Source organism: Coenobita brevimanus, chromosome 13 (genome assembly GCF_032717465.1).
Source record: "Coenobita brevimanus isolate Jiangsu-jjx chromosome 13, ASM3271746v2, whole genome shotgun sequence".
Classification (NCBI taxonomy): Eukaryota; Metazoa; Arthropoda; class Malacostraca; order Decapoda; family Coenobitidae; genus Coenobita; species Coenobita brevimanus.
Window position 1 is genome coordinate 45790192 of NC_136966.1, and position 20168 is coordinate 45810359.

General features: G+C 41.1%; 1 protein-coding gene across 2 annotated transcripts in view; it reads left to right on the forward strand.

Moving 5' to 3' along the window:
• Positions 1-1111: 1111 nt before the first annotated feature.
• Positions 1112-20168, forward strand: part of LOC145416322 (opioid-binding protein/cell adhesion molecule-like) — a 395407-nt gene continuing 376350 nt past the window's right edge. For both annotated transcript variants that reach the window (XM_080285321.1, XM_080285327.1), the window contains exon 1: positions 1112-1289. In XM_080285321.1, coding sequence (XP_080141447.1) covers positions 1284-1289 — 6 coding nt within the window. In that variant the 5' untranslated portion in view covers positions 1112-1283. The remainder of the gene's footprint in view (positions 1290-20168) is intronic.

The window sequence follows — 20168 nt, forward strand, 5'->3', positions numbered from 1 at the left end:
CGATTTTGGTGCAAGCCAACCAGAAGTCAAAGGTCATTGATGAAAGTCCACCTTCGTAGTGCGGCCTTATCTCTGAATGCCTGTGACGATTACGACCAAAATTGGCACACGCACTGTATGTGCCTCTGTGAAGAAATGATTCAGTAATGCTGCATGTCCATCAAAAGTTAAGGTTAAAGGTCATGAGTCAAGATTAAAGTTTAGAGAGTGGCATTATCTCATGAATGCTCTACCGATCTGGATAAAAATTCATATGCATTGTGTCTGGGAATGGGCAAAAGTGATTCGATTTTTGTACATATCGCTTGAAGGCCAACATCACGGGTCAAGGTCAAATTTCGCCACGGCGTCGCTGTGAACACTGAACATCCTCTCTTGCTTGCCACCTCCAGGCGATTTTATTCGCTTCTGAGGAGACTTCGTAGTGACAGTATTAATGAAGGTTCACACACACATTTTCAATATAGACGGATAAATAAGTTGGTAGGTAGATACAGATATACTCCTTCGTCAATGTGTTTTAAAATAACAAGACGTTTTCATTCAGCTTAAGAAAACAACATGGTAAAGAAAGCGCTAATGAAGGCTATATAAATATAACTTCTCTAGTTCGAAAGTTTCTCATTTGTTGACTAAAATTGCCTGGAGATCGCAAGAATAAAATACAGAAGATGTTACCATAGTAATGAGGTGAAGGTTCAGCTTTTTGCCTCACGGACCTCGCTATCCCTGAATCAAGTAATACCCACGAAAACATCGATACGTGAAAGAAGGTCGAAACCCTGACATTTGCAGCAGAAGCTCGCAGTGGCGTATGGCAACCCCCCGCCGCCTGGGCTTAGGACTTGCGTTGGGCGTGTCTGGTGCCTCAGTAGTTCCTCTCCGTTGGTTGAGTGTGGTTGTATCGCCTCTGGTGTGTGGCTCTCCCTGGCCCAATCATCGCTCATTGCTGCCTGTTTACTGATTTAATTGTCGCATTTCCGTGACACTAATCGACATCAAACAGTGGTTCTCGAAAGATTGATCGGTCTATAAAAAGTTCTTTATAGCATCAGAACTAGAGCTGAGAGTAAGAATAAATCATATACTAATTATTCAGCTAATTGTTTTGCCTTGATCTGCACAGCGGATATTCACCATATCACATATATTTGAGAACAGAAACTTAAGTGGTAAAGACATGCTGCTGGCGAAAGATGTATGTCCTCGAGAGACTCTACAGATAAAAAGTCTTTAAGAGTTAGATCAACTTGCCTTCCTGTCGTATAACCTGTGCATTCGTCATGAAGGTAAGTGAGATGCCCCATCATCACCTGCTTTGACCTTGCATATTAGCAGTTATTCTTCAACCACTCCTGAAAAACCCTGCATAGCTTCATCCTTTCACTTTTCATTTTAATACCTATTACTGTGAGATCTAGATCATGCCACAATACATGGACATCCAAATCAGTTACACAGTTACTTCACTTTTTTTTTTCCCCACAAGATATTTATGGATTAATCTTAGCAATATGGAACACTGTCACCGTCTGTTGTGAATCGACCACATACATTCCCGTAGAGAGGGTAAGGAGAATTTAGTGGATACCTATTAGCACAAAAACCATAATGGCAGAGAAAACATCCGATTTTTATGCATCAGTCTCACAGTATAGTGATATTCATTCCTAAGGATTTGGTATACATTTATGAGGGCAGATTCAGAGGATGCATACCACCATGACCATAATAATAGGGAAAAGCAGTGGTAATAATAGAGAAAAGCACTGGTACTACTCATGTCCGTATATCACACCATACCGATACTGATTCCCGAAACGATGGTACACAGACGCTTGAAGTACTACTCGAATTTAGAGGAGGCATACATTCTAAGGGACAGGAGGCTTCGTAACATCTTAGCGATCACTTTTGCGTGTAACACCTTAATATTATCTTGTATTTATATCTTTTTAATAACACACTATGCAACAGTATCACGGAAGAGGCTAATGATGTGCCGTGTGCATAATAATTCGAGAAGTAAGGTGTGTCACGAAATACCCAAAGCCACTTAGAATAAGGCCATTACCACAGGAACCGTGATAAAATGGAAAAGCACCGGAACTTTATATATATTATGTATTACCAACACAGAGGAGGATAATGAGTTTTGCATAATAAATCGCCAAAGAAGAGGCGTTAATAAATTCCCAAAGCCACTTAAAATACGACCCATACTACTACAGCCACGACTACGAGAAAGCATCGGAACTCTACTCGTTCATCCATCACACTCTGTATATGGTATTTATTCATGACAGACATTCGTTACCAGTAATACAAGACCTCCTCGAGATATTTCACTTCTTCGAGATATTATTAACTCCTCGAGATATTACTGCTTCCTCGAGATATTCCTACTTCCTCGAGATATTCCTACTTCCACGAGATATTACTACTGTCTCGAGATATTACTACTTCTTCGAGATAATCCTACTTCTTCGAGACATTACTTCTTCCTCGAGATACTCCTACTTTTTCGAGATATTATTACTTCCTCGAGATATTACTACTAATTCCTCGAAATATTCCTACTTCCTTGAGATATTACTAGTTCCTCGAGATATTCCTGCTTCCTAGAGATATTCCTACTTCCTCTCGAGCCTCCTACTTCATCGCGATACTCTTACTTCTTCGAGATATTCGTGCTTCCTCGAGATAGTCCTACTTTCTCGAGAGAGCCCTACTTCCTCGAGATAGTTCTGCTTCCTCGAGATATTCCTGCTTCCTCGAGATATTCCTACTTCCTCGACATATTCCTGCTTTCTCGAGATATTCCTACTTTCTCTTCCCATGCTTTCGTGGCGGTGACTCGCGTGTGTCGGTCTTGTAATGGCCGGTGAGTGATACTAATGAGGTTAATTATGTAGTTACTGCCATATCGTAGGACCCGGAGTGTAGGTATGATGTACAGCGTCCATAAATTACGTTTGATTATCTGGAGTGGTGCTAACGAGATTTATTACGTAGCTGCTTTTGTTTTGTAGGAGTGCAAGTGTACGACTGGTGTAGGGGTAGTATTGTTCTTGTATTATTATTATTATTATTATTATTATTATTATTTATTATTATTATTATTATTATTATTATTATTATCATAATCATTATTATTATTATTATTATTATTATTATTATTATTATTATTATTATCATCATCATTATTATTATTATTATTATTATTATTATTATTATTATCCTCCAGGTTGGCACTAATGGGACTGGTTATGTAGCTACTGCCATTTCGTAGGAATGGTAGTGTACGAATGATACAAGGCGTTGTTTATATTTTTTGCATTAATTTGTTTAGTATACCACTTAACACACACCTGAACAACAGAAAATGATGTGATGAAGGCAGCACAGCAAAAGACACTGTATGGATAAATAAGAGGTACGTGAATATTAACGTGAAGAATACATACATCAGGACATTATGACGTCCATAGCTACTCGTAAATGGGGAATGGGGAGAATGCCTAGGGTAGAAATCTATTAGACACACACCAGTAATTCCTTACTGGTGACAGATTATGTGAAGTCTGGGTTTCTTTCTCCGTAGATTTTTGTTGGCTGGTGTCGGGCAATCTGTTGGAAGCCTGGGTTACTCTCTCCGTAGATTTTTGTGGGTTGGCTACGGACAAGCTGTTGGCAGAATCGCGAAGGCCTTTCCTGTCCTTCCACAGCTAGGATTTATTTTGATTAAACAATACCGGTATCGCCTATAGTTTGCCGGATTAATAAAGATGTGATCGTGGCACTGAAAGGCTTCTTCAATGTCGTTTTTATCGCTTTAATCCGGTGGTTTATTCTGTTATTGCATCTCAAAATATTACTTAGTTTGGGAAAGGCCCTTGGAACTGGAGGGTTAGATATAGCTCTCATTAGCCCCTTCACTACCAGGGTCTTTTCGTTGCTTACATATAATTGTCTGGTGGTAACTCGGGTAACATGAAATATACAGTACCTCATCGCTGTGCAGGAGTTAACTGATACTCGTAAAATTTCTCTCGCCTGAACATAGTAGTCTTGCGTCTGTGGCAGGGAAGCGGTTTCTATAGTAATGTACACCCTCTGTTATGATTTTACTCATCTGGATGTATGGGTTTAGTGCTGGCTTCATAAAATTATTATATGTTTCCACAGCACTGAAGAAAATCAAAATTGTTTTTAATCCTTCAACAATTAGATTTCTTTCAGCTGGGAATAATCGTCTTGTCCTGAACCAAGCAGAATGCCGAAGTTCATCCATAATAGGAAAAGGTTCAGTAGATATCTGAGAATACATTTACCACAATGGTTTCACTCAGCCGAATATTATCGTCTCGTGTTTTTATTTTAAAGTCATTAGCTAAAAGAATTTCTCGGCTAAACATATTCGTCTTACAAGTGTTAGCTTACAAAGAGCACCCAAGTGAAGAGACGTTCAGTGGCTCCTTACACTACCCCTCTTAGTGTCAATAAAGAGGGGGGAAAGAGAGAGGATTTTCTTACGCCATCACTCTGTTTCACTAGAGAAGGGAACGAGGAAAAATTACTGAGCTCAGGAGACGTGGAGTAGTTCCTTGTATTATCGCTCTCTTCGTACACTGCCGCTCTCTGTTTCGTTGTAGAACGGGGGAAGGAGAACGGATTGAGTCCAAGGAAAGTGTAATAGTTCCTTACGGTCTCGGTTTCTGTTCCGCTAAGGAACGAAGGAAAGAAAATGAATTGTGTAATGTTAAGCACGTTCGCACTTTATCATTACTTTTCACTAAGGAACAAAGCAGGGAGAAAGAAATGTCTTCCATGTGTGCAATTGTTTCTTACACTGTCCCTCTCTGTTTCATTAAAGAGCGGGCCAAGGAGAAAGGACTGGGTAAGGAGACGTATTCACGTCTGGTATGGAAATCCATTTGCACTTTTTTCTTGCGGTACGATTCTATTGCTGTATCTAACACATACTGTAATTGTCTTAGTGTGTGGTATTTACCGGTATGCAGTCACTGTCGAAAGGGGGGGGGGAAGGATATAGATGAGATACAAGGGTCTGTTAAAGTGTAATATGGAAAAAAAGAAAAAAAAAATCGCCACGGAGGAGGTGCTGGAGTGTTTCGTAACCCAAAGAGGAAACGACTTTAGGAAACGTATGGTTGTTCCTTACAGTGTCACTCCACGTTTCACTAAAGAACGCAGCATGGAGGACTGACTAACTACGAGACTTGCCACAGTGCTTTTTACATATCATTCTCTGTTTCTTACGCTATTAAGAATCAAGGAGAAAGAAATGAGACCAAGAAATGTGCAATAATGTCTTACATTCTCCATTTCTGGTTCTTGCTTTATCGCTCTTGTTTTGGAGAAGGGAATGAGAAAAGATTGATTCTAAGAGGTGTAGTAAAAGGAGGAGACGGAATTAATTCTAAGAAAAGCCACGTTCATTAATTTCTTACTCAGTCTCCTGCTTCATTAAAGAAAGGAGAAAGGAGGCCGAATGAGAGTAAGAAATATGCAGTAATTACACGTCCACTCTGTTCATTGCAGTATTGCTGTGTCTTACAATATTGCTTTTTTTTTTTCCCCTACAGTATTGCTCTCTGTTTCTTACACTATCGCTCTGTTTCTAATACTTCTGCTCTCCGTTTCTTACAGTATCGCTCTCTATTTCTTACACTATTCCTCTCTGTTGGTAACCCTCTTGCTCCCTGTTTCTTACACCATTGCTCTCCTTACACCATTGCCCTCCTTTTCTTGCACTGTTGCTCTCTGTTTCCGACAATGCTCTTTGTTTCTTGCAGTATCGCCCTGTTTCTTACATTTGCTCTCCCGTTCTTACAGTATTGCTCTCCATTTCTTAAACTATTCCTCTCAGTTGCTAACACCCTTGTTCCCTGTTTCTTACACTATTGCTCTGTTTCGCACACTGTTGCTCTGTTTCTAACACTATTGCTTTCTGTTCCATGGTACTTAGCGCTATTTCTTACACTGTTGTTCTCTGATCCTTACACTATCCTTCTTTGTTTTTTACGATATCGCTCTGTATCTTATACAGATGCTCAGTTTATTATTCTGTTGCTCTGTTTCATACGTTTCCTCTGTTTCTTACACCTTATTATTATTTTTTTTTTTACACTACCGCTCTCTGTTTCTTACACAATCGGTCTCTGTTTCTTCCAAGACTGCTGTCTGTTTTGCTGAAAAAAGGAGCAAGGAGAAAGATTTGAGTTCAAGTTTAGCCACATTCATTATTTACTTACATTCGTTCTAGATTAGGTTCGTACATTTTAGCTCAGCGACTGTTAGTTTGTTACACTGCTGCATTCTATTTCTTACATTATCTATTTTCATATTTCCTGCACTGTCACTCTCAGTTTCACTAAAGATCGAAGTGAAGAAAAGAAGAAAGCCCAAACTAAAATACTTACAACAGTTTCTTACATTGTGGTAGGTGGTGGCGACCACCATCCACTTACTTGACATAGAGTGTCTTCCCTCCTCTCTTCCTCTTTCCCCCATCTTTCCTGTCAGTTTTTACTACTCTTCTCTCCTTTTCATTTGGCTTTACATTGAGTGACAAGCTTAATAGTTTTCTGTAAGCCTGAAAACCATTAACAACGTTGGGTGGTAACCATTTAACAGACCCACACTTGTTCCCTACGTGTCAACAACTGGGTTGGCGGAGGGTTAGAGCCCCTCTCCGTAAAACCACTAACTCAATGACAAACGGTCACCCTTTACTTGATTATGGCGTCTGGCTTTAGATAAAAAGTTTCTTACATTACTGCTCTATTTCTTACACTATCATCTCGCAGCTTCTTTCACTTTCGCTCTGTTTTATCCACGATTTTTTTTTTTCACTATTTCTCTTCTTTTACGATCGTTCTCCGTTTCACACACACAAAAAAGAAATAGAGAATGAAAAAGAGAGTGAGGAGAGAGAAAAGGGAAGCGAGGAGAAAGAAACGGTCCAAGTTAGTGTACAGTATGCTCTACGGTTCCTTGCACTATGACACTGTTTCGCGGACTTTTGCAATATTATTATTTTTTCTTGCTCAGTTTCTTGCATTCTAGCTCCCTGTTCCTTATGTTCTCGCTCCTTATGTTTCCAGTCCCCTTCTCTGTTTCCCCAAAGAAGAGAGAGAGAGAGAGAGAGAGAGAGAGAGAGAGAGGGAGAGAGAGAGAGAGAGCACACGGGGGCCAGAGCTCTGAATTATTCTCTTCCTACAATTAGACACTCTCATCTGAATTGCAAATGTGGGCACGAATTTGATCGGAAGGTGGCGAACCAAACGGAAATCATTGCTGGCTGATAATGTTCGTGGATCATCACCAGCCGGATTCCAAGGTTAACTCCCCCTTCAGTGAGAATTCGTCTGTTTGCATTATATTTCTCATGCTCTCTCAAAGTGATTTTATTCAACTTCAGAGAGACGTTCCGGTCTGGTTGGGTTTAATATATTTTTCATTAACATTTTCAACAAAAGGGGGCCCTTGAATAATATCGTCTGGTGTCAGTAAGATATAGCAACAAAAATACTTCATCGTTTTCCCTCTCCCTTCGATGACGTTCCTTTACTGTCGCCCTATTATTTTTATTCAGATCAGGGGTGGCGTCTAGAACTGAGGGGTTAGTTGTACGGTGGTCTTAATTAGCCCATTCTCTGATATATCATAGGTCCTCCCAGAATTGGAGGTACAGCACTCCATTACCTCTTCACTACTCGAGGTCCCTCATAAACTATTGGCTAACTGTCTGATGGCAGCGAGCTTATAATAGAGAAAAATCATCCTCTCAATGGTGCCACGCTAATCCCTTCAGCTCGAAGAAGCTAATTTTTATCACATTCTTGCCATCATCAGACGATTTCTTTCAGCTTATGAGGGCTCCCCAGTAAAAAAAAAAAAAAAATTGGATGCAGACAGTACATTTTAAACCACTCCATTTCTATCCCGAGGTAAATAAAAACGTCCAGAATATTAGGAACAATACAGAGAGTCCTGGTAGTGAAAGGGTTAATCTTTACTATTGACTGGATTCAGAATATTGTACACTGCACTATAGGGTCGGATGGCCACTTCGGGATATCAAATTACAGAATGACCTCGTTATAAGTGGCATTTCTCTCTCTCTCTCTCTCTCTGTTATTAGTCCACAAATAATCGCCAAAAGACTGCTTGTTCACCCCTTCAGTCCGATGACATTTTTTTTTAGTTTATTCTTGCCTTTTTCGTACGATTTTATGCAACTCAGTAGAGCCTCTGCAGTTACAGCGAAGGAGTTAATGAAGATATTATATTTAACCCCTTCATCTCGAAAAATCTCATAGGCTGGATATATCAGGCATATAATATGAGAAGTAAAATATAAATGACAAAATCGAAGTTACATACCGAGCTGATCTGACTGTTTCCTCCAATTTACAGAAGAGTTGGATGGAAAAAGTTCATGTATTTTTTGTTTTTAACACATCCGTGACTGATAAGAACGTACTATATTTTTGCATAATATTTGATTCGGGTGAGGGCCATGTTCTGTATCAATTCCGCTTTTCTGTCATGTCATTTGCACCAGCGATCATCCTTCCGTGAGAGTTTAGTAATGGGAGATTTATAGCCTCCTATGGGAAAATTGTTTATTCCGAGGACACAGCAGTTTCGGCTTAACCTGGATGGTGTTGAAGCTGAAACTGTTTAGCTTCTGAATATATTAGCTTTTGTACGGGTGGGAAAATTTTTCCACTTGAACAATGAACGGGAGTGTGAAATTTAGACAAGAAATGTATAATTATTGCTGTTCACTCCTGAATCCCTTCTACCAGAGGGCGTCATTTACATTATACCCTACTATAGCTATCTCCACACGATTTTCTCTTGACCAGGAGATATATTTCGAATTGGAGAGATTAGATACTGTCTTCACCAACCGTTTCATTGCAAGAGGTTTTTCCTAAGCCTTTTCAGTCGAGAGGGAAGAAAAGGTCACCGCATTCTAATGGTTAACTAGTTTTGATGGTGAGTTTGGCTTTCGCTCGCAGCTTAGGGGCACTGGAGGAAAGTGTGAGACTACAACTACTGTGAGTTATCAACTTATTAAGTTGCATATGCCTGCTTCTGGTGCTGTAGTACTGTACGTTTATTATGCTGGTATTTTCTTTTCTGTTATGTGTAACAAACCATGCAGAAATGTGTCTTATATACTACCGTTACAGTAATTTCTCGAAGTGCTATGATAGACTCCCCAAGGCATTTTGTGCGCTTCATTTCCGAAATGAAAATTTCCCCTTCATGTCAGTGCGGTTGATGTATCCAAGTAAACGAACTTATAGTTCCGATAGAAATTTCACGCTAAGAAACACACCAGCATTTGTAGCTGCCTGCACACTGCATGTGCTAAAACCAGGCTAACTTATTTGTCATGTGGAGCCGTGTTCATCGACACGATTTGCAACAAATATCTTGGTTGTAACAGAAGATAGTTTTATGGAAGCCTGAGATCTGTTACCGTACTTGGGTTTGAAATTCATTACTTGGTCTATGACCACTTCGGCTACATCCAAGCACTAAAGGAAGAGTACCCTCCAGCTCGACTGGATACTGGGTTACAGTTATTTGATATGGCTAAGTACCGTATTCCCTTTTAAAGTTTATTAAACCTTAAACTTTACTTAGCTACTGGCTGTAAGAATGTACATCTTACTCTAGCGATTACAAGTCACGCAGTATTCTACTTTTTATTAGCTAAAAAGGGACAACTCTGCTCCACAGCGCAATATTTCACCATTCCGAGGAACAAAAAACGAAAAAGAAAAGCGGTACAAGCACGCTAGGCAACTGAATTTCCCGACCTCTGCCAGCCAGTTCAAAAGGCTTCCTCATTTCCGTGGCCCTTTCCGAATCTGATGTCTGAAACAAGAGCGATTACGCGTTGCCACATATCAAACCCCCCCCTTCCCCTCTTGCTCTCTCCCTTTCTCGGCCGCTTCCTCACCACTGCAATTTCTTTACTGTGGTGGGGCGGGTTCTTAGAAGATTGTCTCGTGCTCGAAAGAAAAAGAAAAAGAGAAAAAGTTCACCCATTTAACTCCTTCAATTTGGTGACGTGCCTTTATTTTTCTAGTTTATTTTTGCAACCTTCAGACGATTTTTTTCAACTTAAGAAAGGTTTCTCATACGAAGGGGTTGATGAAAGCGTTATTTAACCCCAGCAGTCCGTAATGTCTTCAGAGGTTAATAAAATTGTCTGGAGATGCACGGATAACCGAAAAAGTTACTTTATGTCATATATTGATGCAGGTCCTTAGAAGATTGTCTCATGCTCATAAGTATTTACGGTAACTAATATTTATACTACTACTACTACTACTACTACTAGTAATAATAATAATAATAATAATAATAATAATAATACGGCAATAATAATAATAACTCATTTAACCTTTCCTATACATTGGCGTTTTAGTTTATATTTGCTATATCCAGATGATGTTCTAGCACTGGATGAGTTAAAAACAAATCTCTAGTATCGGATTCAGAAAGATGGCGTCATATATTTCGTACTTGCCAATCACGCATTATTTTATTAAGATAAGGAGCGACTTCTCGTAGAGGGTGGATTAGAAAAAAAAAAAAAAAACAGCCGTTTCCTTCACACAACGACGACTCTCCCTCCTTCTATATATATATATATATATATATATATATATATATATATATATATATATAATCTTGCTGTCCCCAAACTCTTATTAGACTATTCAGCTTGGGGAGACAGCGAGGGTTAATTTTGTTGCGCCTTGTAGTTTGAAATATGCGACCATTAATTTTTAAATGCTGTACGATTTTTTTTCTTTAGTAAGAACTCGTGTATATTATTTTTCTTGTTCTTCTTTGCAATAAACTATATCGTTGTATAAGGCAGAATTATTTTTATGCCAAGCGAGTTAATATTGAACCCAGAAACATGCAAACAATTTGTTTTTCCCGGAAGAAACTGATTAAAAGAAGTCATACTGAAGAACCATTCACTTTTATTTGCCTGGGCATATAAAAGATTTGATAATATTAGCACAGAGGATAGCTTACCAAGGCAGATATTTTCAAAGTTGTGCAGAACGGTACCCGCCAGTATCATCGATGCACAGTGACAGTGATACTTCTCATGTCTATTGTAACTGACCGTGATAACGATTTTTCTTTTGATTTTTATTTCCGACAGAGGACTACATGTAGCTTAGGAAACACTAGTCGTAGTGACACGTTTCCGAAGCTTAGAGGGCGGCCTCTCGCTTAGATACCGGTACTGAGAATATGGAGGTGTGACCCGTTTTCACGATTTCATAAACGAGACAGGGAAGTCTGTATGACGAATGGATGGGTAAGTGGTCTATTTTTTTTTTTTTTCCAGCATTGTGCGAACGCTTGAATGATATTTTCAGGAAAATATGATTGTGGAACGAAGATTTGATTGATGAGCGAAAAATTTCTTCGTTGTGGAAGGAAAGCTTGAATGATGGGTGTGTGCAAGTGTGGTCCATTCTCGCTGGGAATTATGATGGTGTTTTTTCTTTCTGTTTTGCTTTATTTTGGTTTCCTTGTTTCTGTAATTTACCCAACCAATGGACGTGCTATTATTTCTAAGTTGGGCTTGAATGACGGTGATGATTCATGATGGCGATGATAATGACTGATAATGATGATGATATGATGATGATGGTGTGGTTGTGATGATAGGATGATGATGATGATGGTGGTGATGGTGACGAAGATGATAGTGTTTTTCTCAATATATTTTTGTACGGGGAATATACTGTGCTTTATATCTACCCATCTCCTCCCAGACACCCAATCCAAGAACTCATGCAGACTATCAGCTACTAAATGCCTCCCAGCTCCTCCATCTCACCTCATCACCACATCACTCCTGTCATTCCAAGCTTCACTCCTGCCATTCCAGGCTTCACTCCTGCCATTCCAGGCTTCACTCCTGCCATTCACAGCTTCGTCCCTGTCATTCCAAGCTTTCACTTGCCATGCCAAGATTTTCCTGCCATTTCAAGCTTTCCTCTTGCCATTCCAAGTTGTTTTACTGCAATTCCAAAGTCTACTACCATTCCAAGGTTCTCTGTCTGTCTGTCTGTCTGTCTCTGTCTCTGTCTCACTCTCTCTCTCTCTCTCTCTCTCTCTCTCTCCACTTGTTTCCCTACTCACTCCCATTACCACTTCATTCAGATGATGCATTTCGTATTCCATTTGCGTTCAGACAGTTTTGTTCGGTTGACTAAAGATTTTCTCGAACTAAAAGTATTAAATATCAGTTTCAATATTGTTTTTTCCACAACTATACTCTGTTCACTTTAAGTAGGCGTAAATTTACCATCACACCATCATGAATGTTGACTTATAACCAGGATATTTAATAGCACTAGAATATGATAACCGACAGGAGGAAGTGCCATGGAAAGGATGTCGAGCTGTTTACGGTTTTATACTCTTACAGAATATAAAAACTAATGCAACAAAGGGACGAATATCTCGGTCCAGTTAAAATACATGAACTATAAGGCACTTACCTAATCTGAGTAAAATGTCAGACAGCAACAAAAAAATAAAATAAAATGAAATAAAAATTGCAATCGACATGTCAGCTTGGTGAATGACGTAATTAATGGCGTCATCCTCGGAAGAGTAATTACACGATCACCAGAACTTCTCTTAACACCCACACTAGGATTTCTCTCTCTCTCTCTCTCTCTCTCTCTCTCTCTCTCTCTCTCTCTCTCTCTCTCTCTCCGGTATTATACAGAAGAAAAAATAGGAGAACGGGAAGTTTCCATTTTGCCCACATAACCCCTGGCTTTACGACTCCTCTCTCCCTCTCTCTCTCCCTCTCTCTCTCTCTCTCTCTCTACCTACCTACCTACCTACCTGCCTCAGTCTTCCACCCATTCTCTTCTAATTACTCCTTCGCTATCTCACTCTTCTTTTTCTCCCCTCTCCCACTCTACCCTCCTCTCACTTCTCTGCTCCAACGTCTCTCCTTCCTCTCCCTCTCTCCTTCCTCTCCTCCACATACCTCTCCTTCCATACCTTTCCTGCTCCTATCTCCCGTCTTTCTTCGCTCACTTTTCTCTCTCACTGTTCTTCTGCTTACTCTCTCCCACTTTCCTTCTAAACCTTATTATTTTCTTTCTATGTTTCTTCACTTTTCTATTTTCTCTACATCTTTTCCACACCCACATATCCCTCTTCTCTTTCACTTATCCCTCCGTTCTCTCACTCCTCTCTCCTATTTTTCTTCCTGTTTTCAGTTTCCTTCTGCTTTCATTCTCCCACTTCTCTCTCCTTTCCTCCCTTTCCATTCCTCGTTTCTGACTCTCTCCTCACTCCCACTGCTCTCTCGGTCTTCGCCTCACTCCTGTTTTCGTAATATCCCTTGCGACTTCCTCTGCTGTCCATTCTCTCTCTCTCTCTCTCTCTCTCTCTCTCTCTCTCTCTCTTTCTCTCTCCCCCCTACTACTCCTTCCTCTCGCACTCTCCTTCTTGTTCTCTCCCTCCTCACTCTATTCTCCCCTCTCTCTGTTTCCTCTCCTGTCACCTTCCCCACTCCTCTATCTCCCTCTCCCCTCTTCCTTCTTCCTCCTGATATTTCCGCTCCTCTCCTCCTTCCCCACCACGTCTTGTCATCTGCAAGGGGTATGATGATTTCCTCTCTGCTACTGCGGCCTAGTCTGCTGTCTTCCTTCCGTCTTCCCTCCTCCCTCTCACCGCAATTACTACTATCTTCCTCTTCCTTACCTGTCTTCCCTCTTCTTCCCTCCTCGTTCCCACCCTCTTCTCTTCTCTCTCCCTGTCTCCTCCTCTCCCTCTCCTCTTCCATCACTTCCCCACCTCGTCTAGTCAGCTGCAGGGAATATGATGCTTCGTTTGCTTGCTATCTTCCTATTCCCCTCCGTCTAGTCCCAGTTATTACTCTCATCACGTTCCCTACCAGCCTTCTTTCTTCGTACTCTGTTACTTCTTGCATACCATCCTCCTGTCCTCGTACAATTATCTTTTCATTTCCTGTTTTCCTTTTTCTCTTTTGTAGAATTTTCGTCTCATTAGTCATTTTCCTGTTCTCTTCCTTTCACTACTTCTCATGTCAGTTATTACTATTTTCGCCTTCGCTTCGTGCCTTCCTTTTCTTTGTTCGTCGTACTTGTATCTTCACCCTTTTTCCTATTTTCCTTTCGTGTTCCCTTCCTCAGACTTTATTCGTCTTCTTTCTTATTATCTTACCTCCTATCTGCCCTTTTGCCCCTCCCTCTCACCCAGTTTACCACTGTCTTCCTCCTCCTCCCTTCATTCTCCCCCTCCCTTTGTAGTACCCTAATAGTATTTCCTATGTCCATATCTATTTTCGTCTTGTTTCCTATCTCCCTCTCACCTTCCCTCTCGCTCCTCCTCCTTAGCGCAGTTATCCTTGTCTTCCTCTTCCTGTCTTCAATCTTTACATCTCCTTGATACTGCACATTATCATCTTATCTACAAATGGCTTACTTCCAATGATCCTAGCCTATCATCTTTTCTCTTCATGTTCTTACTACAGATACGCCCATGTTGCCCTTTCTCATTCGTCACTTCAGTTTTCCTGCTCCTCTGTATTTCCCTCAGTACTCAACATCTCCTTTTTTAATTTCCTCTCTCCCACTCCTTCCTTTCCTCCCCCTCCTTCTTTTGCCTTCCCATCTTCGTCCCCTTCTCCTTCCTCTTTCCCTCTCCTCCCTCGTCTCTCCCTCTTCTCTCTCTTCTCTCCCCCACCTATTCCCTGTATCCCTCCTCCACCACTGCCCAACCACGTATAGTCATCTGCAGGGAATATGGTGCCCTCCTCTACGCTGCTTGCTTCCTTTCTGTGTAGGCCTTTCCTCGTCCCTCTTGCTTCATCCCCTTTTCACAGTTACCATTCTTCTCTTTCTGTCAACCTTTCCCTACTTCGTATGATCTTAATACTACTTCCTATCTTTTTTATCTTTGTTCATCTTGATTGTTATGTGTGCTAGATTAAGCAATTTTTCTCCCCTTTGTTCTTCCCTCTCGTTCATGGTGTTATTTTCGTCATGTTTCAAATCACTCTCTCTTCGTTGCTTCTAGTTTTATCTTGTTTCCGCCCATCCTATTGTCATTCCTGCTGCTCCTTATTTTCATCAAGATAACCACTGTCTTCTTTTTCCATTCCCTCTTCGTCATGTCTTCATCTGAATTCCTATTGTTGTCTCTTCGTATTATTTTCGTCTTGCTTTCTACGTACGCCTTTCCTCTTCCCGTTTTTCCGCCCTCTGCCTCACTTAGTACTATCTTCCTCTCTCCTTCGTTTCTTCCTTCCTTCTTTTCCTCCTCTCTCACATTTCTCGTCAATCTTCCTGTTCTTCTTTATTTCCTTCAGCAGCTACTCCTTCTCTTCCTCTTTCCTTTCCTTGTCCTGCTTCCTCTCTCCTGTTTCTCCTCACAGTCTTCCTTCTTCTGTTCTAGATCTTCCTTTCCCTCCCGCCTTTCTTGGCCACCCCTTTTCCCCTCTCCCTTCTCTTCCCTCCTCTTTCACCACAACCCTTCTTTTGATATTCTCAGTTCCCCTCCCGTTTCCTTTCTATCCACTTCCTCTTCACTCTCTCCCTCTCCACCTCTTCCCCGTCTCTCCCCATTCCCTTATCCCTCCCTATCCCCTCTCCTCTATTCCATATATCTCTTATCCTCATCTCCTCTCTTCTTCCCCTCCTCCTCCGCCACTTCCCCACCACGTCTGTCATCTGCAGGGAATATGATGCCTTCCTCTTTGCTGCCAGGGCCAACTTCCTTGCTTGCTTCGTTCGCCTTTCCTCCTCCATCTTTCTTCTTCCTCTCAGTTCTTTCCTTCCTCTTTTCCTCTCTTTCTTTCCAGTCATCTGCATTTTTCTCCCTATCTTTCAATCCTCTTCCCTATCACCATATCGTTTTCTTCCTATCTCTCAATCCTCTTCCCTATCACCATATCGTTTTCTTCCTATCTCTCAATCCTCTTCCCTATCACCATATCGTTTTCTTCCTATCTTCCTTCCCTCTTCCATCTTTTTCTCTCATCACAGTTACCATGATCTATTCTTGTCTTCCTTTCCCTCGTCGTACTATCTTCATTTTGCTTCCTATCTTCTTATCGATTTTCGTCATGGTTCTTGTCTTTTTTTTTTTTTTTTTGCTTCTCTTCCGTTACTATGTTCCATCTTTTTTTTAATAGTGTCTTTTTCTAACTTTGTACTTTCTTCTCTTTTATTAATTATTTTTCATTTTGCTTGTTACGTTGATGGTAGGTGGGGACGCTCACCATCCACTCAATCGATGTAGTACTGCTCTCAGGTGTCTGCCGTTTCCTCTCCTCCCTCCTTCCTTCCTTCCTCGTGTGTCTTTCTTTACTTCATTTTTTCCTCGTCAGTCTGCCTGCGGATGACTTTACATTCCCTCTGTTGTCTTTCCTTCATTCTTTCCTCTTCTACCTATGGGTGACTCTACACTGAGTGACAAGCCAAACGGTGTCCTGTACACCAGGAAGCCATTTACTACGCTGGGTGGTAACCATATAACCAAATTATGGCACCTGGTGGTTTAATGGGTATTTGTGACGCTCCAATCGGATTGAGCCAGTGAAGGTTTATATCCAATGGGTGGTTGGGGTTATTGCTCACGTAATGCCACTCAGGGATGAGTGAGGCTGGTCACTCTCATTTTAAACGTCAGGGCCAACATGCCTAGCCCCGGGCTTCTACGCTCCTCATGGGGCAAGGTAGGATTGGATGATGGATTGATGGATGTTTGTTACGTTTATTCTCTTCCTTCCTGTTTCACCCCTTTGCGACAATTACAGTTGTTTTCGTCTTCCTGTCTTCCTTCTTCTTACTCTTTCGCTTTGTTCTTCTATTAACCTTCATTCTTGTTTCGTCTCACTATTTTCGCATTTCTTCCTATCTTTCTACCTTCTTTGTTTTTCCATTTCACAACAAACACTGCAGTCATATTCTCTCTCTCTCTCTCTCTCTCTCTCATTACTATTGCTTGCTATTTTCTCTCTTTTCTGCCTCCTTTAACTACTATTACACTCCCCGTCTTCCCTTCCTGTCTTTCCTTTAAAATGTTTCCTATCGTCCTTTCATTTTCCCACTAGCTCCTTCCTCTCACCACTTTTATCATTGTATTCCCTTCTTTCTCTTCCCACTGTCTTCTTCCTGTTTCCTATCTTGCTATCTTCTTCCTGGTTTCTCCTCCCTCTCACAACAATTACAATATTTGTCTTCCTCTTCTCCCTCTCTTCAGTATTGCTTCCTGCCATCTTTATCATCCCTGCTCTTGCTCGTGCACCGCGTCACCTCAATTATTTCCTTTTTTTCTTCGTGTTTTCCATCTTCCTCTCACCATTTTCATGTTTCTTTCTCTCTTCCCATCATCTTCAGAACATCTTCTCTCCCCTCCCCCTCATCACAATTACTACTGTCATCGTCTTGTCTTCGATCTTCGCTGCATCTTCATCTCCTTTCCTATCAATTTCCTTGTTTCTCTCTCTCGCTGCAATTACCATTTTTGTCTTCTCTTCCTGTTTTCCTCCTCCATCTTCGTTGAATCCTTTCCTTTCTACAACACCCATTATTCTCCATCTATTTTCTCAGTTTTCCTGTATCCTACTCCCCCCCCCCTTCTCTCTCTACCAGTCTGTGTATATCCATTTCTCACTCCCACCATCACTGTCCTCTTCTCCCCCCCCCCTCCATCTCCTCCTTCCTTCTATTCGTCTATTTTCATATCTTCCTTCTTTTTTCCCCTGCACCGTCTCACCTCCCTGTCTGTCTTCCACTTGCTTCTTCTTCTTGCCTCTTATCCTCCCTTTTCCTTCCAGTTTTCCTTTACCCTCTAACCATTTCCATCTTTCAATCCTCTATCACATTCCACTGCTGTTTTCCATTACCACCACAACCATCATCTTTCACTTGCCCTCCTGTTCTCTTCCGTTTCCTGTCATCCTCAACTTGCCTTACTGTCGACTTCCTTTGTTATCCTTGTCTTGCCTTCACTGTCTTTGCCCTGAATTCTTAACCTTCTTACGTTCGTTATTATCTTCTCAGTCCCTCCCTGCCTTCTAGTCCTGCCCTCTTCTCTCTGCCTCCTCCTCTTACCTCTTCATTCCACTTTCTTGTTTTCCTCGTTTGGAATTTTTCCCTGCCTTTTACCCTCTTCCCCTCTCGAGCCCTCATTTTTCTCAGATCCCTAGCCTACCCCTCGGCTTTACCCCCCCCCTTCCCCTCTTCCTCATTTTTTTTCTTTCCACTACCTTCCTCCATCGACTCCCTCACTTCCTCTCCCTCCATCTTCTCTTCCGTTGTTTTCTTCCTCCCTTGTTTATTTCCTCTATGGCTGCCCTCTTCTTCTATATTTTATGTGAAGTATATATTGTACATACAGATAAGATAGTAGTACCTTAATAATTTTCTTTGTTCTTTTTCAGTTTCTGTTCCTTTACTCTACATATTTTCCTTTGCAATTTCTGTTCCTTTACTCCCCATATCCTGTTTCTCCTTCATTTCTCTTTCTTTATCCCCATTTCCCGTCTTTGCCTCATCTCCATCTCTTCCGCGTTCTAGTTTGTTCCTCATCATTTTCTTTGACTTTTAATGTTTTCTTTCAAGCCCGTGTGTCATCCTCGACTTCCCATCTCCTGTCTTTCCACCTCTCTCCCTTGGTTCCTTTATTTCTTTCCGCTTCAACGCCTTCTGCTTCAGACTTTTCTTTTCCCCGTTCCTTTCTCTCACCTCTCCCTCTTTTCTGTCTCCCCTAACACTCCATCTCTCTGCATCATCCACATGTGTTACCCATTCCTTCTCTATTCACTATCACTTCTTTCCCATTCCTCTCTCTACATCCGACTTCTCCTCTCTTTTCCATCTCCCTTGACACTCCATTCCTTACCTCAGCCTCATCTCTTTCTGTTACATATTCCTTCTCAGCCCAGTATCACTTCATTTTGTGGTCACTACTTCTCTTCATTTCCCACCTCTCATTTTGTCTCTCCCTTAACACTCCGTTTCTTATCTCTGCTTCTTCTCCATCTGATAACCATTCCGTCTGTATAACTCATCACTTCCCTCAACTCCCATCTTTCTTTTCTTTCCAATTTCTTTTCACTGACTTCACATCTCCTGTCAGTTCCCCATCACGTCTCTTGACTGATTTCATTGTCATCCTTTACCATAATCCTAGCGTGACGGATCACATGTTTTCCCCTTGCTGTTGACGTTTCTTCCTCAACTTCCTTTTGATCCGTTCTTTCTTCTTCATCTCTTCTTCATCTTCATCAGTTCTTTTTCCCTTTTAATTATTTTTTCTTCCTTATTTCCACTTTATTCTCCACCTCCTTTCTCGTCTTCATTCTGTCTCTACCTCTCATGTCATCATCCTTGTAACATCTCTCTCCCTCATTTCCCAGTTTCTTATTCATTACTTCTCATTGACATATTGTATCTTTATTACCCCCGTCATTTCTTTCTTCCTTATCAGTTCTTTGTTTCCTCTTCTCCCCACAGTTTCTCTCCTATCTTGTCCCTAACTCTTTCTTTATTCCCCATCAACTCTCTCTCTCTCTCTCTATCTCTGTACATCATATCTTTCTTCCCTGCTTCTTTCCCTTAATTTACCATTTCCTTTCCTTTCCCCATTGTATTTCATATTTCATTATCATCCTGTTCTATATTCCTAGTTGTCTCCCCAAGTTATTTTCTCCCCATCTCCTCTCCCCACCCCATCGTTTGCTCCTTCTCATTCTCCTCTCTCTTCCTTGTCATTTTTCTTTTCCTCTTCTCTCTTCTGTTATTCATCTCTTGACTCTTCATCACCCCCTTGGAGCTCCTCTTCTTGTCCCTCCTCTCCATCTCCGTCGACCTTCCAATGTTTTATTTTCTCCCTATCTCGTCTTTCCTACTCCCTCGTCTTTCATTCCTTTATTTTTCTCAATCCCTTACAGATATCTCACTAGACCTCCTCATGTATTTTTTTTTTCTTACCTCTACCTGTACCCCTTTGCCTGTTTATTATTTTTTTCTCCATCGTTTTCCTCTCCGTCGTTTGACCTCCTATCTCTCTCTCTCTCTCTCTCT